The sequence below is a fragment of the Chiloscyllium punctatum genome, chromosome 5 (genome assembly GCF_047496795.1).
Source record: "Chiloscyllium punctatum isolate Juve2018m chromosome 5, sChiPun1.3, whole genome shotgun sequence".
Lineage (NCBI taxonomy): Eukaryota > Metazoa > Chordata > Chondrichthyes > Orectolobiformes > Hemiscylliidae > Chiloscyllium > Chiloscyllium punctatum.
The window spans coordinates 85,751,016-85,775,678 of record NC_092743.1 but is presented as its reverse complement, the minus strand read 5'-3'; the positions used below and the strand labels follow the sequence as shown (position 1 = coordinate 85,775,678).

At 38.2% G+C, this 24,663-nt stretch overlaps 1 protein-coding gene across 6 annotated transcripts in view; it reads right to left on the bottom strand.

The window, feature by feature from the left end:
• Positions 1-3,586: 3,586 nt before the first annotated feature.
• Positions 3,587-24,663, bottom strand: part of rttn (rotatin) — a 230,500-nt gene continuing 209,423 nt past the window's right edge. For all 6 annotated transcript variants that reach the window (XM_072570663.1, XM_072570665.1, XM_072570664.1 and 3 more), the window contains 8 exons: positions 19,476-19,573; positions 18,672-18,749; positions 18,447-18,573; positions 12,351-12,553; positions 10,251-10,518; positions 6,954-7,057; positions 4,272-4,341; positions 3,587-3,782 (listed from right to left, as the gene is read on the bottom strand). In XM_072570663.1, coding sequence (XP_072426764.1) covers positions 3,709-3,782; positions 4,272-4,341; positions 6,954-7,057; positions 10,251-10,518; positions 12,351-12,553; positions 18,447-18,573; positions 18,672-18,749; positions 19,476-19,573 — 1,022 coding nt within the window. In that variant the 3' untranslated portion in view covers positions 3,587-3,708. The remainder of the gene's footprint in view (positions 3,783-4,271; positions 4,342-6,953; positions 7,058-10,250; positions 10,519-12,350; positions 12,554-18,446; positions 18,574-18,671; positions 18,750-19,475; positions 19,574-24,663) is intronic.

The window sequence follows — 24,663 nt, the reverse complement described above, 5'->3', positions numbered from 1 at the left end:
AATTGAAATCCAGTAACACTTGCTTTAACAAGTTTGACTTTTAGATGGGGTTTTAAAAGGTAAAGGAGAGTGGGGGTATGGTATGATATTTTCATTGATTATACGGAGTGCACAATGCATCCTGGTCAGAGTACTGAGCAACAAGCCACATCTTCAGTATTTCTACATGAATCCGCCCATGTCTGACACCTTGAAGTTGTGTCCAGTTTTAGATCAGAATGCTGACTGTTCACCAATAATATTGGTGGGTGGGTGGGTTTAAACTAATTCAGCAGGGGAATGGGAACCCAAACTGTAGTTCAGGTATACAAGAGGTTGAGAGTATTGAGGTCCGAAATAAGTTTCAAGGTCGCAAGAGGGCACCGGCAAGCAAGAATTTGGTTTAAAGTGGGTCTACTTCAACACCAGGAGCATCCGGAACAAGATGGGTGAACTTGCAGCATGGATTGGGCTTCGATGTTGTGGCCATTTCAAAGACGTGGGTAGAACATGGGCAGGAATGGTTGTTGCAGGTTCTGGGATTTAGATGTTTCAGTAAGAACAGAGATGATGCTAAAAGAGTGGGGTGGGGAAGGTGGTGGTGATGGTGTTGTTAGTCAAGGACAGTATTATGGTTGCAGAAAGAACGTTTGAGGACTCGTCTACTGAGGTAGTATGGGCTGAGGTTAGAAACAGGAAAGGAGAGGCCCTCCAAGTAGTTCCACAGATGTAGAAGAAAGGATAGCAAAGATGATTCTTGATAGGAGCAAGAGTGACAGGGTAGTCGTTATGAGGAATTTAACATTACAAATATTGACTGGAAATACTATTGTTCAAGCACTTTAGATGAGTCAGTTATTGTCCAATGTGTGCAAAATGGTTTCCTGACACTGTAGACAGACCAACAAGGGGCAAGGCCACATTAGGTTTGGTACTAGGGAATGAACCCAGCCAGGTGTTAGATTTGGAGGTAGGTGAGCACCTTTATGATAGTGACCACAATTCAATTATGTTTACTTTAGCAATGGAAAGGGATAGGTATACACCAGAGGACAAGAGATACAGCTGGGCAAAAGGCAATTACGATGCAATTAGGCAAGATTTAGGATGCACGGGATGGCGAATGAAACTGCAGGGGATGGGCTCAACTGAAATGCAGAGCTTATTTAAGGAACAGCTATGCGTGTCCTTGATAAGTATGTACCTGTCAGGCAGGGAGGAATTTGTCAAGCACGGAAGCCTTGGTTTACTAAGGAAGTTGAATCTCTTGTCAAAAGGAAGAAGGATGCTTACGTTAGGATGAGATGGATGGCTCAGTTAGGTGCTTGAGAATTACAAGTTAGCCAGGAAAGACCTGAAGAAAGAGTTAAGAAGAGCCAGGAGGGAACATGAAAAGTCATTGGCAGGTAGGATCAAGGCAAATCCTAAGGCTTTCTATAGGTATATCAGGAATAAAAGGATAGTAGTGGTAAGTTGTATGTGGAGGCAGAAGAGACAGGGGAAGTGCTAATTGAATATTTTTTGACAGTATTCACACTAGAAAAAGACAATGTTGTTGAGAAGAACACTGAGATACTGGCTACTAGACTACATGGGATTGAATCCTGATGAAGGGCTTTTGCCCGAAACGTTGATGTTGCTGCTCCTCGATGCTACCTGAACTGCTGTGCTATTCCAGCACCACTAATCCAAAATCTGGTTTCCAGCATGTGCAGTCATTGTTTTTACCTAGATGGGATTGAGGTGCACAAGGAGGAGGTATTAGCAAATCTGGAAAGTGTAAAAAAAAAAGATAAGTCCCCTGGGCTGGATGGGATTTATCCTTGGATTCTCTGGGAAGCCAGGGAGGAGATTGCCAAGACTTTGACTTTGATCTTTACGTCGTCATTGTCTACAGGAACAGTGCCAGCAGACTGGAGGATAGCCAATGTTCCCTTGTTCAAGAAGGGGGATGGAGACAACCCTGGTAATTATAGATTAGTGAGCATTACTGGGTAAAGTATTGGAAAAAGGTTATAGGAGATAGGATTTATAATCATCTGAATTGGTTAAGGTCAATGTAATTTGTGGTGTTACATTAAACCAAGATCGACCCCACTAATTTACAAAAATGTCACTCTGAAAGATTTCAGTCTGACTGTAGAAAAATATATGCATTATGGTCAACATTTTACTCCAGAGCAATATGACCTTATTGTAGCATAGCTAATGTCTGTAACTCGCATTGTGGAGACAATGTTACTTAAGAAATGTAAGATTTGCTTTGTCTACCAGCTGCATGTTAGCAACACATTTGTGTTTGTGGTTTCGATGTGAACAGCATGTTGAACAATGAGTTATTTCAGGAGGACCTTGGTCATACTATAGTGACTAATATGCTGCATTGTAGATATCAGACTGCTGTTCTGGCAAAAAAAACACATTTTTCTTACTAAATATTGTGTACTAATTTCATTTTCCAATGAAACTGTGCATTTATTTTCATGTCTTATAAAATGCAGCCTGAAGACCATTTTACAAATGTTCATATTTTTCTTCAAGCATTGTTTCTGCATATTACGGATGTTTCAGCGGTTATAAGTCAGAAACAACAAACACAACTGTGAATTTATAAACAGTAGGCGTTACATTCATCTCCCCAGTGCTTCCCAATGTGCTGACTCATGCTGGAATACAGTTTGTCAAGCCTCTGAATATATCTGGAGATAGTGTTTCAGATGTAAGCTTGCACACCAAATACCAGCAGAAAATTGCACCATAGAACCATCATACAGGTGGCCCAGTTTTCATCCAACAACCAGCCACAAGATACATTTTCAATCACAGAGGATGATTCGAAGTGGTCAAGAAGGTGAACCACTTGATTTGCTGTCCCTAGCTGCAGCCAGCTCTTTTGATTCCTAACTTTCATTTTGGTTGAGTTCACCTAATTTAGCATCTATCTGGGCTTGATTTTCCAAGATGCTAATGCCCAATTTTGCATGGTGTACCAGAAACATGACCATTGTTATTTTGAAATGGGGTATCAATAAAAAGATCAGGGAGCAGATTTGCTGATCAATCAGGGAGTGTGGATATGGCCCCACTTCTAGAAGGCCCACCACTGCTCAGATCAATAGCACCACTGACTGAGGTAGGGACTGCCAAAGTGGACATGCTAACAGAAAAGGGGAAGGCCATAATGGATCCAGGGATGAGTATGTCCATGAGGGAGCAATCATGACTTATTCCTGCCCATGCCCAACTCACCCGTTTTCACATGGTCCAAACCAATGTAGATTGCCTGCATTGTCAATTAAACATCCCAGTTGGCTTCATTGACCTTGCAACTAAATTAAGAAGCAGAGAATTGGCTACAAACTCCTGACAGTCAACTAATGTGACATTGATCCTGACTCCACTTCAGGACTGTGACAGGGAAATAGCATTATGGTCAATAGTGTCAGATTGCAAGATCTTTCTGCCTCTGATCTGGACTCCAACCAGGATTAAAAATTCAACCTCAAGATCTTTTATGGTCTGTCTGGCTCTAGATGACCTCGGAGCGAGTGTCCTTTTATATCTGGCATACCCTTAAAGGAAAATCAAAGTAACATTGACAAACAGAAATAAAGAACATGAAAACTTTATTGTCTAAGAAGTAGTGGAACACCAATCAAATATATACATGATTTACAAGCAGGACGAACCCCACTCCACAACAAATTCCTCACATCTGCATTGCAGTCACTAACTGTTCAGCAAAATTGCAAGATTTTTCAGACACTTCATAAGATAAATATTCAGAGAACCTTCAAGGTTACCTAGAAAATAATTCATAAATAGATAAAATTAGTTTTCAGACAAACACCTAACAATGGCAACTCATGCATTTCAACTATCAAATGATAAATCTCAAAACAAGGCAATCTCAAAAATCAGTCTGCTGAACAGATCACTGCACAGTATTTGTTGAAAGACATGGAGCAAAAACTATGTTGCAATAATTAAAGTAATCAACAAATTACATTTTAACGAAATCAAATTGCCAAAAAGATAGCATTGTACAACTGTGATGAATAGGAGTTTTGTCAAACCATAACCCCAAAATCTGTATACACTATTCCTTTTTGAAAGGTAGCTGATTACTGAAATGAGTTCTAATGTGTGTCAGGAGCTGACAGTTAAATACAAATTTTAAATTATGTAACTTCACAAAATAAACACACAATGTTAATTATTTTTATAAAGGCTCAAAAAATTGACCACTTTGTTTACATAAATGTAAATCTTATGAACAAATGAGCACTTACACTTCTTGAGTGAAAAATTAGCTTCATCTACTCTCCTCTTGATTGATGGATTTTTCAGTGTAACTTTGGCCTGTAAGAAACATTTATCTCAAAATTATAATGTGCAAATGTACATATAATATCAATTTGATAATCAATGTTAAGTTATAATATTTCATTGTATTCACATATTTTCACTGTAAAAACATCAAACAAGGAAAACTACGTTGAAGTAAACATAAGATTAATGTATTGTAGGAGAGGACTGAGCAAAAGGAAGTCGCTTGCCCAAGCATTATAAAGACTATACTTGCTTTAGTTGTTGACAGCTAATTTGTTTTTGTTTTTGTTTGGGGTTGGAGGAGGCTTTTTTTTTTGACATGCCTAAATATTTCATATTATAAAAATGAAATTATGTTACACTCCATATTCACCTCCAGTGGCTTTTAAGACCATTACACACAGGAGCAGAAATAAGCCATTCTCACATATCGGATTAGAACTTTTTTTTTTCCCTGTGGGTATCTGTTCTGTTCTTTCCCATTGTCTAATACTTTTCCTTTTTTGCTTCAACATTTTCTCACTGTAGCATTAATTTACCCTCGATATTCTCCCAAAACAACTGCTCATTGTAATCTGGCCTTTCTCTGGCCTCCATCCCACTCTAAGAAAGGCTAACAGCAGTTTCTAAGCCTTACCTAATGAAAATATGAGGAAGATGGGACCCAGTAAGTACTGTGTGACAAGGTGCTATAAGAATTAGGATGATTGTACTGCATAAATTAAAAACTGGTGCTGTAATGACAGCCAAGGAGATTACCTCAGAGCACAATGGGATCTTGATCAGTTGGGGTGGTGGACTGAGGAGTGACAGATGGAGTTTAATTTAGATAAGTGTGAGGTGCTGCATTTTGGAAAAGCAAATCAGGGCAGGATTTATACACTTAATAGTAAGTGCTGAACAAAGAGGCCTTGGAGTGCAGGATCATAGTTCCTTGAAAGTGGAGTCACAGGTAGAGAACACAGTGAAAGTGGACATTTGATATGCTTGCCTTTATTGGTCAGTGCATTTAATATGGAAACTGGGAGGTCATGTTGTTTCTGCACAGGACATTGGATAGGCCACTTTTGGAATACTGCATACAATTCTGGTCCCCCTGGTATAGGAAGGATGTTGTGAAACTTGAGAGGGTTCAGACAAGATTTACAAAGATGTTGACAGGGTTGGAACGTTTGAGCTACAGGGAGGCGCTGAATTGGCTGGGGCCATTTTCCCTGGAGCGGAGGCTGAGGAGTAACCTTAAAGAAGTTTATAAAATCACAAGGGAAAATAGATGGAGTGAATTGTCGAGGTCTGTTCCCCAAGGTAGCAGAGTCCAAAACTAGAGGGCGTAGGCTTAAGATGAGAGAGGAAAGATTGAAAGGGTACCTAAGGTTTATTAAAAGATATTCAGTAAAATCAAATGTAATGCAGAAATTTCTTCCATTTTTACAAAATTCTGAGTTTCTAAAGACAGCTTTTCATGCAGAGGGAGGAGCATATATGGAATGAGCTCCCAGGGGAAGTAGTGGGGGCTGGCACAATTACAATATTTAAGAGGCATCTGGATGGGTATATGAATAGGAAGGGTTTAACAGATATGGGCCAAATGCTGGCAAATGGGACTAGATTAATTTAACATATCTGGTCGACATAGATGAGATGGACAGAAAGGTGTGTTTCTGTATAGCACAGCTTTACAACTTGAGGACTCTAACTAATTGATCTTAAAATTTACAACTTGAGGACTCTAACTAATTGATCTTAAAATTTTTCTCATCATTAGTTTTAATTAAGGTACAATTTTATTTCAAATACATTGACAAGGACAAGATAAAACAAAAACCATTTACTACATTAAAAAAAACCCATTAATATTAACAGATAAGGACATAGTCAAGATAATTCACCACACTGCACATTTACTTTAAGAAAGAGAAAAGTTATTTTGTGCGTTTCTTACAAAGAAATCAGCACAGTGAGATGTGCCAGTTATTTAAATCTTCTATTTGTGAGATGCACCAACTAGTGTCTCAGTTTATAACGTTGCTCAATGTTACTTAGATCTTCCATTCTTCTTAAAAAGGCACGTTTCAATGAGAAAGGTCTCAGAATTCTCAGATAAAATGCGATGATGACAAGTAAACAAAGCTTTGCAACACAAGAGTGCAGATTTCAGAACAGCTGATATAAAAATTTACACTTGATGCCTATTATTCAGTTATCCAGTCTGTTAAGGTATACATGAATGTCATAATATCCATTGAGGTTGCCAGCTTGCAATACTCATATATATGAAAACATGTCATCTATAAATAATTGTGCCAGTGTAAGTATCTTTGTTATTTATTCATCAATTAATAACCCCAATCGCTCATTCCTGGGCTATGTAAAATAAACTGCTGTTCAAATTTAATATTTTTTGTGATTCATCTGTTTGCTCGGTATTAATGTTTTGAGAAAAAAAATTGAATATAGTTTGTTCTGATATAATGCAATAGTACCATTCCCATGTGATTCATGTTTTAGGAAATATGCGATATAGCACAACTGACTGTGTCAATGACTTAAAAACTGTTACAAGAGTCAGGAGATAAGTTCAATTTGCTAGTAATTTAGGTATAAATTTTATCACAATGCTGAGAATTCGATAACACGCTCACCTTTTGGTAGTTATGAAGTAAAGCCCAAAGTGCTGAGGCACCTATGGCCTGAACTGTATGATTTTCACTTTCTAGACATGCAGCAAGTACTGACATGGTTTTATCTGGGGACAAAAGAGAAAAAAGCAAGAATACATTGAACATCATTTCATACACATCTGTTGTGTATCCATTCACTCATTCCATACAATGATGCCCTCAGTTATGTGACGGTTTCACCCAGTTCAGAGCTGATCCAGCAGTTATCAAAACTGAATACGTCAGTGTGCAAATTACAGGGATTGGTCATGCTTAATTGCCCATAGTGTCCAGGACTGTGCAGGGTTACAGGGATATGGTAGAGGGTGGCTATGGGTGAGATGCTTCTCAGAGGATCAGTTGGACTCAGTAGGCCAAATGGTCTGCTTCCACACTGTGGGAATTTTTAAATTCTATGACACAACATGCCACAGCAATGTATAAACATCAAAACTCGGTTCTGTATGTTCTTATAGATGAGAACTAGATATCATACCAGTGCAAATTGATGAACATTTTTAAATATTTACATAAGTATTGTTCAACTGGGTTCCTCAGGCCCCAGCAAATGTGATGTGACATCATCTGACATCACTGATGATGCACTCTAGATATTCGTAAACAGTTATGAACCCTGAATGTGACAAAGCACATTCTGTAATCTCATAGCCCAGCACATTGCTCACTCTACTATTAGCATCAAACCAGTGGTCTTTAGTTTAATGAGCAGTGCATAAGAACACACCTGGGCTAACTTATGACACTTAACTCATCAATAACGCGCTCACCTCTTGCTGTCCCAAAGTCTTTCTACTATGTACAAGATACAAGTTAGGAGTGTGATGGAACACTCTATAGTTTACAGCATTCAACATTTTCCAGGAGAAAGCAAACCACTTGATTGGCACCATTTAACTCTACTGTCAATGCAATATCATGGCAGTTTTTGCCATCTACAGCAATTGGCCAAGTCTCCTTAGATTGCAACTCCCAGAATTATAATCTTCAGCACTTAGAAAGGCAAGGGTAACAAGGTTATATGGAAACTCAATCACATGCAAGCTTCCCTCCAAGTCACAAATCATTCAGAACTGGAACTATATCATGGTTCCTCCACTAACACTGGCTCGAATTCATGGTACTTCCTTCCAAACAGTATTATGGTAGCATCTACATCATGCAGCAGTTTAAGAAGATGGCTTGCCACTACTTTTTCAAAGATAATTACAGATGGCAACAACATTGGTTAGGCCACTGTTGGAATATTATATGCAATTCTGGTCTCCTTCCTATCGGAAATATATTGTGAAATTTGAAACGGTTCAGAAAAGATTTACAAGGATGTTGCCAGGGTAGGAGGATTCAAAATATAGGGAGTGGCTGAACAGGCTGGGGCTGTTTTTGTTGGAGCTTTGGAGGGTAACCTTATAGAGGTTTAGAAAATCTTGAGGGGCATAAATAGGCAAGGTCTTTTCCCTGGGATGGGGAAGGGACCTAAGGGGCAACTTTTTCATGCAGAGGGTGGTATGTGTATGGAATGAGCTGCCAGAGGATGTGGTGGAGGCTGGTACAACTGCAACATTTAAAAGGCATTTGGATGGGCATATGAATAGGAAGGATTTGGAGGGATATGGGCCGGATGCTGGCAGGTGGGACTAGATTGGGTTGGAATAGCTGGTCAGCATCGACGGTTTGGACCGAAGGGTCTGTTTTCATGCTGTACATCTCTTTCGACTCTATGGCTATAAATACAGCTCTTGTTTATAATGGGTTCAATGATGAAGGTACTTCTCACACTGTGACGTTAAAGAATACCATTCTTGAAGATTTATTCAAAAGACCAAAACAGGAAAATTAAACAAATTACATTGCATAAAAGATAATCTGTTGTTTCTGTTCTAGCTCTCTAGTTCTAATAACCTATTTCTTACCATAATGCTTCAAATCTCCTTCCTTTACAAATTTATTCAATTCTTCGTAATGGTTTGAGTGCAACTACACCTTTTTTTTTCAACAAAACTTTTGTTCATGATCAAAACATTTACAACAGTTTCAACGGATAATTACTACCTCAAACTCTAACAGATTCCTAATTTGGACTTTCTCATCTAACTTTCCACTGATGTAATGAAATCAAAAATGCTGGAGATACTCAACAAATGAGGCAGCACCTCGGGCCAGAGAGAGTCAAATATCAAATGTTTTGAGCAGGAATAAATGGAATCAGAGAACAAAAAGGGAAGGTTTGCAATATGGTGGGAAGCAGGGGAATATAAATGACAGGATGCTATTCTGTAGCAAAGTGAGGGAAATTGGAGGGAAATGGAAGAGAAAAAAAAACAAACAAACAGGGAAATACAAACCACAATGAGGACAGAGATTATAACATAAATTGTTGAACTTGGTGTTAAGTCCACAAGGCCATAATCAAATAGCAGCGCAGACTCGATGGGGCAAACAGCCTAATTCTGCTCCTTCAGTTTGATTAGATTAGATCCCCAATAGTATGGAAACAGGCCATTTGGCCCAACAATTCCACACCGACCCTCTGAAGAGGAACCTACCCAGACTCATTCCCCTACCCTATATTTACCCTGACAAATGCACCTAACACTATAGGCAATTTAGCACAGTCAATTCACCTGACCTGCACATCTTTGGATTGTGGGAGGAAACCGGAGCACCTGGAGGAGACTCACGCAGTCACGGGGAGAATGTGCCAACTCCACACAGACAATCACCAGAGGCTGGAATCAAACCCAGGTCCCTGGCACTGTGAGGTAGCAGTGCTAAACACTGAGCCACCGTTCCACCTCCTATATCTTATGAACTGAAAAGGCAAAAATATGTTGAATTGAACAATGAAATGTTGCTCCTCCAGCTTGAGTTTAGTTTAATTGGAGCTTTGCAGATGGCTTGCCTTGGTTTTGAAACATAGCAGCTACAAATCTGGCAAATGTAAATAAGCTTAAGTCAGAATTTTGTTCTCCATTTGGTATAGAAAGCTTGCACATTAGTAGTCATTTGCAGTTCTGCACAGAGCAAAGAGAAACCAACACTTTCTTTTATTATACTGAAAATCACAGCCCAAACTGTGCCAGACTTTCTTAGAACTATATAACTACAGTTAGATGAAACCCTCAGAAATCACCAGTTTACTTTCAAGATGAAACCAAAGGCAGTAAATTGATTTTTAACGATTTGAAAACAATTTATTTTTCATCCATGATTCACAAACTAGTAACATTGAATAATCAGCAGAAGTGTAAAGTTACTTACCATTAGCTAGAACCTTTGGCTTGTTGGCAGGATTGAAGCAAATATTATGAAGCACAAGCAAGGCAGTAGTCTGGTTGTTCTTGTGCTTGTGCTGGGACATTGCTGTCAACAGCTCCAGACTACCATTCATCTTCAGGATAATCTGTTGTCCTTCATCTTCAAAAGATATATTCAGCAACAGCTTAAGCCAAAGCATAGCACGAGTGCTTAGTGGTTTTCCTGCTGTCTTTGGTAATGGTAGGGCAAGGAAGTTTTGCAAGAAATTGCTCTACAGTAAAGATCAGAATCATGAAATGAACTGAAGTCCAGACTGACTTGCAAAGCAAAGAACCATTGATTTCAAAATCCAATATGTTACCTGTCCAGTAGACTATGGGAGGTTGCTTTCACAGACACGCCTACTAAGTGACAAAGTTGCAATCCAAAGTCTGAATTGCAATCTTGATCACACAGATTTTTAGATTTATTTACTGCTATTTTACAGTGAGGGAATTTTATAGGGAGTAGATAAGATCAAAGCAGGGGGTAAAACTAGAACTAGGGGGCTTAGCCATAAAGTAAGAGGGAGCAGATTTAGGACTGAGGTGAAGTGGAGCTTCTTCACCCAAAGGGTTGTGAATCTGTGGAACTCCCTACCCAGTGACACAGTTGAGGTTACCTCATTGAATGTTTTTAAGGCAAAGACAGATAGATTTTTGAACAGTAAAGGTATTAAGGGTAATGGACTCTGGGTGGGTAAGTGGAGCTGAGTCCACAAAAAGATTAGCCATGATCTTGTTGAACAATAAAGCAGGCTCAAGGGGCCAGATGGCCGACCCCTGATCTTATTTCTTATGTTCTTATGTGAGCAGAAAACCTGCAATTCAATGTGCATCAAAATAAAATTATTTGATGCTCTGCAGTTTTTAATTCCTTACCAAATTAAGAGAAATGTTTGTCTGAATGATTAGTTCCACTCCCCTAACAGATACCCAATTCACTCTAAAGGGTACAAAAGCTCAGCTGATATGCGCTCTGGTTCAGTCAGAAAGGAGCTCTATATGAAACATGGAGACCAGCATTCTTTGCTACTTGAAAATCACTCCAAATCTGTCAATCGTTTTTAAACTCAGAATATGGCAAGCATTTAGATGGAAGAGACTGAATGTTTTTGCCCTTTTATGAACACCTGTCATTTCAAATCATATTCCAGCCAGGGCTTCTTTTGAATTCCCTGAATACATGCCATCAGGTTCTTCACCTAAAGTTTTGCAGAACATTTTCAGAACTAATTGTTTTCCAAAATCTTTACAATGTTTGTGCTTCCTTTGTGCACTCACATGCTCATGCCCACCAGTCTTCATAAAAATTGATACCTCTCTGCACATTCATGATCCACAATTAAGTTGCTCCTAAGAATCAGAGTAGTACTTTTGTCTTCATTTTTATACATGAAATAATTATGAAGGCCTTGCATTTCTATTTTACTATCTTATACTTTATATCATCATTTGCCTTTCTTCATATCCCCTTTTAGGAATTTGAAAAGTCCCATTTCCACCTCCACAAGAACTCATTCCATATTCCTCAATTTAATCTGGTATTGTTGTCTGGTTTTTTTCATATACAACATAGCAATTATAAAGTCATAGAACTGTATATAGTCAGAGATCCTTCAATCCATCTTGTCCACACCGATCAGAAATCCTAAAATAATCCAGTCCCATTTGCCAGCATTTGGCCCACGTCCCTCTGAACCCTGCCTATTCATATACCCATCAGATGACATTTAAATGTTCAAATTATACCAGTTTCCACCACTTCCTCTGGCAGTTCATTCCATCCATACACCACCCTCTGTGTGAAAACGTTGCCCCTTAAATCCTTTTAAATGTTTCCCCTCTTGCCTTAAATCTATGCCCTCTAATTTTGGATTCTCCCGTCCTGGGGAAAAGACCTTGGCTATTCACCCTATCCATGCCCCTCAGATTTTATAAACCTCTAATCGAATTATAAGATCATTGCACAACATATAAATACTTTAAAAAAAAAGCCAACATTTTAAGATGCAGAATGAACTGCTAAGTTTTACCAACAACTTTATTCACTAGTATTACTAACCTTCTGCATCACGCCTTTACACTCATGGGAAACGGCCAAGTTGGAAAGGACAGCAAATGCCATTTGTTGAATTGCGCTGTTGTCCCATGTCTTCTGCAAGACTAGTTTCATGATCATGTGAACTAGGGAGTTACCTGCCATTCCCCTTTGAGAAGAATGGGAAACAAGTGGTGCTCCACTTCCACAGCACAGGGAAACACATGCTGAAAGACACCAATTTGGAAAAACAGCAAGACTTCAATTCAAGCTGCAGCATTCATGAATGTGGCACATTTGGAACAAAACTAAATAAGTATACTGCACATTTCTGGTATTATCCTTTTTTGGACAATTTTGATTTTAAAAAGCAACAGCAACAATAACTGCATTACGAACTAAAATTAATCCAATAAAATAACTCTTTAAATGCTAAGCAGACAAAATATCACCATGTAGGAATAAACAAAGGTTTGAAACATGGAATTATCTCACACAAATTGAATATCTTCAGGAGCATTGGCTAAGCGTAAAAGGGCATTTACCCTTGTTAAATATCAGTTTGCTGGCAATTTATTATAATACATACAGCTTGAGCATGTGTCACACCTTTTTTTTGGTGCAGGCTATATCATGCTGGATATCAAATTCCAGTTGAGGGTTCTTGCAATTCTTGGAAACTAATGAATAATGCCATGTTCAATCCCCCAATCTGGACTTTCCAACTGAACATAGATGCAGTTTGTGCTTTACTATATGTTAGTCCACATAACATACCACAGAGCGTCTGATTCTCAATGTGTCAGACATCTTGAAGTTGACTTGCAACATTCATTATTTTCAAGATTACGATAATACAAACGTGTTTGGATTCTATGCTTACTAGTTTTACTCTACATTACATACAGATAGCTGACTGATTATGTTGATTCCATTGTAGAGTTAGTGGCTTAAGATGAGGTGGGTACCTTTATATCAGAAAATCACATGCTGTAATTTAATGCCATTGTCTTAAAAGGTATAGGCCTGTGTGGTCTAAAGCCAACAATAAAATACCACACTATTCATATTTAAAACCACACAACAATTACACAGAATTGTTACTGCAATCATGAAATAAATCAAAACTCAGACACAGAATGTGAAAAAGCACACTGGAAACAAATTATTTGTTTTGCACCGCTTGCTAAATCAAATTTATATCCGAATGTAACTAAGTTTCTGCAAATGACATCCCACTTCCAAAATATGATATGTAAACATTTTGAACAAGGCATACGGGGAAAAATCTCAGGTAAAAATTTCGAATTGTTATGCAGACTACAGTACTGTGTCAGAGTGCCAAATTAAATGTGACTGACATGCAATGAGAAGTTGCAATATAGTACCTCTAGAAGGCATGCTCTATTTCACATGTTGATGCAAGGAAGTTAAACTTGCATATTGAATTAGATTATTAAATTAATCAAAATTGAATACCTTATTGGGCACAATTTCCAAATAGTTAAATACCAGTTTGTGATGCTTTCAGAATCCAGAAACAAACATATAATGCATATGCACAGAATACACCAAATAGACAATCACCTTGGCCTCACGTGATGCCTCAGTGTCACATTTGCAAGTCTTTAGACAAATTGATTCATTTGATGTGACGTGAAGACATGGCTGTAGATGATGAACAAAGAAAAGGCCATCGGCCCTGAAAACTTCTGACTGGTGTTTCAGAAGCAGTCGTGTCTTCAGCTAAGCTGTTCCAGAATAGCTACAACACTGACATCTACCCTACAATATTGAAAACTGCCCTGTTACATCATATCCACAAAAAGCTGAATAAACTGAATCTGACTATTACCATCCTCTCAGTCCACTCCTGATCATCAAAGCGGAAGGAGTAATCGACAATGTTATCAAGTAGTACTTACACAGCTCTGCTCACTGCTCACTGATACTCATTTTGGGTCCTGATGGGGCTACCCAGTTCCTGACCACATAAAGCCTTAGTTCAAATACGAACTAAGGAAACAAACTTTCAAGGGAAGGTGAGTGTAACTGACCTTAATATCAATGTTTCAGTATGCATCGAAAATTTCTAGCAAAATTGAACTCAACTGAAATCAGGGGAGTCAAACCTGGCACAAAGACAGTGATCACCTCCGTTCCAGGACATCGTGGCAAGTGTTCCTCAGGATAGTGTCCAAAGGTCAATTGTTTTCAGCTGCTCCATCAATGACCCTCTTTTCATAAAGTCAGAAATGGGAATGTTCACTGACAATTGAACAGTGTTCAGTGCTATTCAAGGCTCCTTACATACTAAACAAATTTATGGATACCTGCAACAATACCTCAACAATATTTATGCTTGGGCTGATAAGTGACAAGTAACAGATGTGCAACACAAGTGCCTCATCATAGCCATCTCAAACAAGAAAAAAAACACTCTCTCCTTGATATTTAATGGTATTGCTATCACAAATATTCTGGCTATGCTGGACCAACTGTATAAATACAACGGCTACAAAAGCAGATCAGAAACTGGGAATTCTACAACAATACTTACTTCCTAATGCCTAAAACCTCCCCATCATTTATGATTAGGTGAAAAGTACCTATAAAGTATCCACAGAAGAATTACCTTGAGCATGAAATCAAATGTATAGCTAGACTTAAACGCAATTACAATAGCAACTTGCATTTACACATTGTTATGATCCCAGCTGATGGTAATATTGGACAAATCAGATCTCAGAATGAAAGTAGCTAACAGATGACATGCTTAATTTTTGCAGTTGGTTACTAGAGTAATTCACTTGACACACACACACACACACACACACACACACACACACACACACACACACGCACGAGGCTGCAAGTTTTGTTTCACAAAAGAATGCAAGCTTGTTACACTAATAAAAAATAAAGTTGTAGAAATAAACAGTTTCCATCTGTTTCCCAATGATACATTTTCACAGGTACTCAGTCCCAGCAAACTATCACTCCTATATTTCTTATATTTCTCATGGAACTGGCCTTCCCACTTCTTTTCCTTGGAACACTGAGATAGTTTTAGAATATCTTTTCAAGTCTGCAGGCCTACACCTCTTTGCAGTTCAAAGAGCATGTCAAACTCTACTCACTCTCTCAACCTGGATACTCCACATACATAAATTCCTCTGCCAGGGTGACTGGTTCCCCCAAAATGAAATTTTGAAGGCTGTGTTCTGAATTTCTATCATAAACTCAGTAGCCTAAACACTTCATCCATTATCATCACATGGCCCTGCCTACATTGTTGACTAAATAACATGGTTCTAGGAATAAGTATGTAGATCCAAATAATTTTCTAAACTTTAAAAGCAAACATTCATAGGTGTAACCAAAACCCACTGGCCTCTATTGTAAAAACCAAATTTCTATACATTGGAATGATATACGATATACATTTATCACAAATGCTTTTAATCGAGAAAACAAAATCCAAAATGTTTGTGAATGCAACAATTATACAAACTAGGCCAGGCATAGAGTTTTAATTATTTGAATAGCTTCTGCAGAGGTCACAACCATATATATTTGGTATATATTCAGAAAGTATGCTTCTAATAGTTTGAGTTTGCTGTAAACTTTTAGATTATTTTGATCGTATTATTATTCTATTTTACTCATTTTCAACTTTGCAAATGTGTCTAAACACCCCATATTTCAAGAGCATATTTATACCTCAACAATTTCTTTTGCAATGTTTTAACAGACTGAAATGCTTGGTGTAGCTATTGAGCATGGCTGAATCATATCATGTGGTGTTGGAAGTTAAGGCCTTCAACATTATTTCACAAACTGACCAAGCAAAACTCTAGTTTTTTTTAAACTATGTATGTCAGTGCAGGACAAAATATTTTTTTTTCTCTGAGCAAATACTGAACTTTTAATATATCATCTATTGTCTAGTATTAACTGAAATAAAATAATGAGTTCAAAGCACAATAACACTGATTAGAGTGTACTTATTAATAGGAATTAAATGAATGCAACTATCAGAGCAAACACAGAGAATGCTGGAGTTACTCAGTATGACTGACAGCATCTGTTGAGAGAGAAACAGAATTAATGTTTCAAGTTCATAGGACTCTTCTGAAGAAGGCGGCATAATGGACTCGAAACATTAACTCTGTTTCTCTGACCACTGATGCTGCCAGGCATCCTGAGCATCTCCAGCATTCTCAGTGTGTTTCAGATTTCCAGAATTGCAGTATTTTACTTTCAACGAACAGAGCAGTGTCTGGGCCTCAGGAATAATGAAGAGAAGAGTACCTTGCTATAACTATATAGGTTAAATACATCTCCAATGTCTTGGAAACCTGGTGTCACTTCTTCAGTCTTTGAAGCACATCACAATGGGCCAATTACATGACAATGACATGCACACTAGTCCTCTCTTTAAGGTATTGCATATTCATGTAATTTTATCTTTACAAGAGAGACTTTTAACAAAAAGCAAATTTTCAAACATGAAACCATTCAGAAATTATTGAGTTGGAATACCTTGGAAGCCACTTGTTGTGAAAAAAGATAAATAGAGTTGGGTTTATTTTGTATTTATTCAGAATTTGGATTAGCTGCCTACAATATTACTCCATCTCGATATGCATCATTTTTGTACCATTTAATTAAATGCTTCCAATATCTGAAATGTAATTTATATGATTACTACGTTAAGTACAGACCTCATCAGCCATAGAATTCAACTGGGCAAACTTCTTTCTATCTGTTCCCAATTAGAAAATAAAGCTCTAATAACAGTCTAGCTTTTTAAATTCACACAGCAATTTAGATTCACATGCAGGTCTTCTGATCCAGAAGAAAGTAATTTCAGTGAAATCAGTTTTGCTTAATATCAAAAATCCTGGTTCTTAAAAGACACTTATGTTTTAAAAACACAATTTTACGTGATAAAGAATTTTCTGGATGGTGACTCAGATAAGGTGCTTATGCCAAACTTCTGCCTGGCAAAAGGCCCATGTGAACTGATTGTCATGGAGACACAAACCCAAACCAGAACATATTGAAAATCAAATGACATGCTCCACTTTTTTGATACAGAAAAATGGACGGCTGTGATTTGGACAGATAGAGACTAGATGAAACAGAGCGCAAGCAAGAATGCCATGCAGAGAAAGACAACAAGCACACCAGAGAAAGCGCCCGGAGAGAGAGAGAGAGAGAGCACACATGCAAAGTGTGAGGGTGACAAAACAAATTTCTGGAGTTGATAACGAATGTGTTAACAACAAGTAGAATGCTTTCTTACAGCTGATTTCTGTTCCAAAAGAAGAGGGCAGAACAGATGGGGATGGGACCTTTGAAGATTTAAGGAACATGTAGTATGTAATGGGAATATGACTTACTATTTCACACATTTGCTGAGGTGAGCATTGTTGATGGAACTAGGTTCTGAAATATTTAGTAACAAAAACAGAAGTTGCTGGCAACCTCAGAAGGCCTGGCAGTATCTGTTAGGAAAAATAAGAGTAAATATTTTGGGTCCAATGATCCTTCCTCAGAAACGTTCTGAGCAAGAATCACCAGACCCAAAACATTAACTCTGATTTCTCTGCACAGATGATGCCAGACCTAGTGAGCTTTCCAGCAATTTCTGTTTTTGTTTCTGATTTACAACATCCACAGTTTTTATCTGGAATATTTAGGATGAGTGACAGTGAAAGATTTTCCTAGAGCAGCAGGTAAAAATGACCCTGATGGAAGACTGAGATTAATTTGGAACTTAAGTGGGCTACTTCTATACAAGCATAGTACACAACCAGAGGAGTTGTAAGATGTATCTTGATTGCATTCAGTGGTTAAAAGTAAAAAAATGTCTTTTGTCAATTTGGTGAATCAGTCCAGTTAAAGTAATGTTCAATGGATGGGAGTTTGCTCACTGAGCTGGAAGGTTCGTTTTCATCTATACTGATTTTAGATTGTTTAGCTTGAGATGAAGGGCTTAATTTAGCCTACAAATCAAGTGAGAAACACTGACTAGAAACTATGTTATTTGTATTTCGCTGTTTCTATTCTGCTTTAACCTCAGGCTTTCCTCAGTACTTCAGCTATACTCACATGCTGGTAGGTTTGCCGTGTAGACACATAACAGTTTCAGAGCGGCCAACATCAACATGTCATCCATTAAAAACCAAGGCCAAAGTCGATAAATTGCACTCCCAAGGTGAGCATCGGATGCTACAACCTGTAGGAAAAGGTGGAGTGCAAAAGAGGAAGTTCGTAATTTCAACAATAATGCAAATAACAGTCCAGAACATCATCTAATTTTGGTAGTAGCCTTACTTTGCATTCGACATTGTGATATAAGCAATTCCTCAGCAACTGCATCACCATTTTCAGCTCTCTGGTAAGACTATCATCCTATGTTGCCAGAAACACATATAAATAGTCATTTAAAATAATGATGATGAAACACAAAAATCAAGTGACAGATTACATATAGTATTTGCTATTTTATAAACAAAGCATGCGTTTAATTCAATTTAAAAACATCAAAATTATGCGTGCACTTTAAAAAATGCCTGTAGTGACAAGCAATATTTCCTCTAAGTTGAATGGCTTGGCACGTGCACAGCTGATCCTCGATTCCACACACGGTGATCAGTTTTGGCATACCGACTACAGCATGGATGTCTGGTTCTGGAGGCTGGTGCCACTCATGGACCTTGGAGGTCCATGCAGCCAGAAAGAAAATGAGACGGAATGCTGGGGTTGAGTGAAAAGGGATTTTCGTTTAGTACGCAGGGGCTAAGTGGTATAAGGTACATGCATACTTCAATAAAAAGCAGATTAATACAAACCCAGACTGAAGGAATTTTAATATTCAGTGTTCAAGCAAATAAAATGCCTCCTCAGCGATATTATGGATCAATCACCTTTAACCTAGATCAGTTGTGAATATTTTAACCAAAATAAGACTGCTAAGAGACCATCAATATGTTAACAACATAATCAGTTAAATTATTTTATTTTTAAAGGTTAAGTACAACACCAGTGTTTTTACTGTAGTACATGTTCATTAACCAATTTCTTGAACAATAATGCATAGGTTGATTTGACTGCTGCTAATCTAACCCCCACGCTCACCTTTTTCCTTTGGATCACTTTTCCAGGTCTCAGTGAAGCAAGGTTGAATTGTACATAGGTATGCTTTATCTGCTCGATACAGCTGTCAACGAGGCCAGCTAATAAAAGGAGAGATAACAAAATTATTAATAATTTTCCAACTTTGTTCTATTTCAATATTGCAAAATATTTTGTTCTCATATATTCAAGTATATTCAATGTATACTTTCAAATTATGTAAGTTTTACAGTTACTTGAACTTTATTACATCATAAATCAAAACCAAGGCTGCTATAGAGAGTCACTTAATTTATTTTTTTAAAACACTGTGGAAAAGAATAAAGCTATCTTTTTTTTATTGAAGCATTCTTTATTGTGTAGAATGTATTCATATAAATTCCTAACTTTTTTTGGTTTGATACATGCACTGGGGGGGGGTTGAGTGGGGATCAGGAGATTTCTCTGCATCTACTTCTGTCAGTTCATGTAAGCTTTGGTGATGCCCATAGTAAATAAAAGTTATCCAAATGTTATGCTGAGAATAGCCCTAATCCAACTCGAGGAAGGACTCTTTCCTCTTGCATAAATTCTGGGGTGGACAAAGTTAAAAATCACACACTAGTTTATAGTCTTAACAGGCTAATTTGGAAATACTAGCTTTCAGAGTGCTGTGCCTTATCTGGTAGCTACAATCCTATTGGACTATAACCTGGTGTTGTGTGACTTTTAACCATAAATTTGAAAAGTGAAGTTCTTGTAAAGGAATTATACCACCAGGTCCAATTCATGACAAGTGCTAATATGTAGATTTATTTGGTAATCCCCTATTGGTAATCCCCTATTTACCAACTAATTGCTTTGGAGTTCTTGCAACTGCAAAAACATTTGAGGAAATTGCATTCCTCTTCTGATTTGTCCAAAGAGAGATAAAATGATCTGAGATCAATTTTCTGATTCAAATTAAAATTGGAAGCTACCTTGATTAAATATTTGGGCGATTTATGAGAATAATCTACTGAGAGTAATGAAGCAAAGATGAGTGAACTACAATAAAGATTTATACATCACTAACATTACAAACTGAAACAAATGCTAACAACAGCCTAGTTCTCAATGAAAAGAATTTAAATTGTTCTTTGAACAAAACAGATTAATGAATACAGTAAAGTTGATGAATCAATTGAAAAAATTGGAAGAGCCTAACAGCATACTGTGAACTCAACAGAATTATATTTTAAACAAATGTTCATCAGATATGAAAAATACTTCAATATTACATTACATTCTTCAGGAACTAAAACCAAAATAGTAGTATAACACTACAGGTGGTCAAACAAACAAATACAATAAAACACTGCAAAAGACAAAACTAACCAAATTAGAACATAATTGCACAAATCTTTTCCATTTCGTCTATCGTTACCTTGTGAGAACTAATTAAAGTAACCACAATCAAAAGCATAAGATAATAATAACTTGCTCTTATATTGGGCACTGGATTAAGATGATGATTCATAGAAATGTAATTAGCCAAAAAGGGACAATGAGTCAAGAGAATATATTTTGGGGAGGGGTAGGGACAGTGGGTATACCTTATTATAAGCTTGGTTTAATAGGTTTTAGGGGCGTATGAAATTGAAACATGGTCTTGAATGTGGAAGGTGATAACATGGAGAAAAAGTTGAGGTGGGTTGACAGTTTGGAAAGAAGGAGGATTCAACGGTAGGTTTATTTCAGGACAACAATAGCTGCTTTGAAATGGAGGGAAACAATAATTGAGGAGAGGAAAACATTTGCAGTACTATATTGCATATGAGACATGAGGGAAGTTGGATTATCAATGCAAATAGTAAGGAAGTAAGTATGCAGGAGGTGGGTGTCATGAGCTCAGAGTGCATTAGAGAAAATATAAGAGATGATGGAACAAGACATATGGCAAGCTTTATAGCAGGAAGGTTTAGCTCGAAACAGATGAAGTGACATTGTGGCAGAGATGCATGAATGGATGATTTTAATATCAACGACAAAGAAGAGTCCAATTAACATAATCAACTTTAAATAATCAAGACATCAATTGAATCATCTTCAAGTCTATATGCAACAGTCAAATTCTAATCCAACTGTGATAATTTGGTCATTCTTAATGTATCACTAGAAACAGTATTCTAGGTGAGAAGTATAATCTAAAGAGCAAAGACTTTTCAGTAAAAATCAATTAGTGACATAGCCAGAAAATGACACTATTTATGACAGACACATGCAATACTGATCATCAATAACAGCATCACGCGCACTGGTTGTTGCCCAGGATGCTAAATATTCTTTCGCATGCAAGACTGATAATGAAAGATATTTATTTTCTTGCTGCCAACTACTGCCTTCCCTAGTATATACCTATTAGACCACAAGATATGTGTCGAATTAGGGCATTCAGCATATTGAAGCTGCTCTGCTGTTTGATCATGGTTGATATGTATCTCAACCCCATTCTCCTATCTTTTCTTGTAGCCTTTGATCCCCTTACTAATCAAAAACCTATCTACTTCTGCATTAAATACATTTATTGACTTGGTTTCCATAGTCTCTGTGAAAAGGAGTTCTAAACATTCACCACCCTTTAGCTGAAGAAATCCTTCATTTTCTAAAGGGTCAGTCCTTCACTCTGAGGTTGAACCCTCTGGTCCTAGTCTCTCCAACTAATGGAAACATCTTCTTTACAATCACTCTGTCCAGGCCTCTCAGTATTCGTAAATTTCACTCAGATCTTCCATCACCCTTCTAATCTCAGAATACAGACACAGAGTCGTCAAGTACTCCTTTAATGACAAATCCTTTGTTCCCAGGTTTATTTTTGCAAATCTCCTCTGGATCCCCTCCAATGTCAGCACATTGGCCCTTAAATACAGGGCCAAAAACCTGCTCACAACATTCCAAATATGGTTTGACCTTATACAGAGCCTTATATAGCCTCAGCAATACAGTACTTCGGCAGTATAGGTCTTAGAGTCATAGAGATGTACAGCATGGAAACAGACCCTTTGGTCCAACCCGTCCATGCTGACCAGGTATCCCAACCCAATCTCGTCCCACCTGCCAGCATCCGGCCCATATCCCTCCAAATCCTTCCTATTCATATACCCATCCAAATGCCTCTTAAATGTTGCAATTGTACCAGCCTCCACCACATCCTCTGGAAGCTCATTCCATACACGTACCACCCTCTGCGTGAAAACGTTGCCCCTGAGGTCTCTTTTATATCTTTCCCCTCTCACCCTAAACCTATGCCCTCTAGTTCTGGACTCCCCCACCCCAGGGAAAAGACTTTGCCTATTTATTCTATCCATGCCCCTCATAATTTTGTAAACCTCTATAAGGTCACCCCTCAGCCTCCAACACTCCAGGGAAAACAGCCCCAGCCTGTTCAGCCTCTCCCCATAGCTCAAATCCTCCAACCTTGGCAACATCCTTGTAAATCTTTTCTGAACCCTTTCAAGTTTCACAACCTCTTTCTGATAGGAAGGAGAACAGAATTGCACACTATATTCCAACAGTGGTCTAACCAATGTCCTGTACAGCCGCAACATGACCTCCCAACTCCTGTACTCAATACTCTTACCAATAAAGTATACCAAACGCCTTCTTCACTATCCTATCTGCCTGCGATTCCACTTTCAAGGAGCTATGAACCTGCACTCCAAGGTCTCTTTGTTCAGCAACACTCCCTAGGACCTTACCATCAATTGTATAAGCCCTGCTAAGATTTGCTTTCCCAAAATGCAGCACCGCGCATTTATCTGAATTAAACTCCATCTGCCACTTCTCAGCCCATTGGCCCATCTGGTCAAGATCCCATTGTAATCTGAGGTAGCTTTCATTGTTGTCCACTACACCTCCAATTTTAGTGTCATCTGCAAACTTACTAACTGTACCTCTTATGCTCACATCCAAATCATTTATGTAAATGACAAAAAGTAGAGGACCCAGCACCGATCCTTGTGGCACTCCAGTCTTAAAAACAACCCTCCACCACTACCCTCTGTCTTCTACCTTTGAGCCAGTTCTGTATCCAAATGGCTAGTTCTCACTGTATTCCATGAGATCTAACCTTGCTAATCAGTCTCCTATGGGGAACCTTGCCGAACGCCTTTCTGAAGTCCATATAGATCACATCTACTGCTCTGCTCTCATCAATCCTCTTTGTTATTTCTTCAAAAAACTCAATCAAGTTTGTGAGATGATTTCCCACGCACAAAGCCATGTTAACCATCCCTAATCAGTCCTTGCCTTTCCAAATATATGTACATCCTGTCCCTCAGGAATCTCTCCAACAACTTGCCCACCACCGAATCAGGCTCACCGGTCTATAGTTCCCTGGGTTGTCTTTACCACACTTACCACCCTTCTTAAACAGTGGCACCACATTAGCTAACCTCCAGTCTCCGGCACCTCACCTGTGACTATTGATGATACAAATATCTCAGCAAGAGGCCCAGCAATCACTTCTCTAGCTTCCCACAGAGTTCTCGGGTACACCTGATCCGGTCCTGGGGATTTATCCACCTTTACCCGTTTCAAGACATCCAGCACTTCCTCCTCTGTAATCTGGACATTTTGCAAGATGTCACCATCTATTTCCCTACAGTCTATATCTTCCATATCCTTTTCCACAATAAATACTGATGCAAAATATTCATTTAGTATCTCCCCCATTTTTGGGTCTCCACACAAAGGATGCCTTGCTGATCTTTGAGGGGCCCTATTCTCTCCCTAGTTATCTTTTTGTCCTTAATGTATTTGTAAAACCCCTTTGGATTCTCCTTAATTCTATTTGCCAAAGCTATCTCATGTCCCCAGTTTGCCCTCCTGATTTCCCTCTTTAGTATAGTCCTACTTCCTTTATACTCTTCAAAGGATTCACTCGATCTATCCTGCCTTACAAATGCTTCCTTTTTTTTCTTAACGAAACCCTGAATTTCTTTAGTCATCCAGCATTCCTTATACCATCAACCTTCCCTCTCACCCTGACAGGAATATACTTTCTCTGGATTCCCGTTATCTCATTTCTGAAGGCTTCCCATTTCCTGTGAACATCTGCCTCCAATCAGCTTTCAAAAGTTCTTTCCTAATACTGTCAAAATTGGCCTTTCTCCAATTTAGAACTTCACCTTTTAGATCTGGTCTATCCTTTTCCATCACTATTTTAAAACTA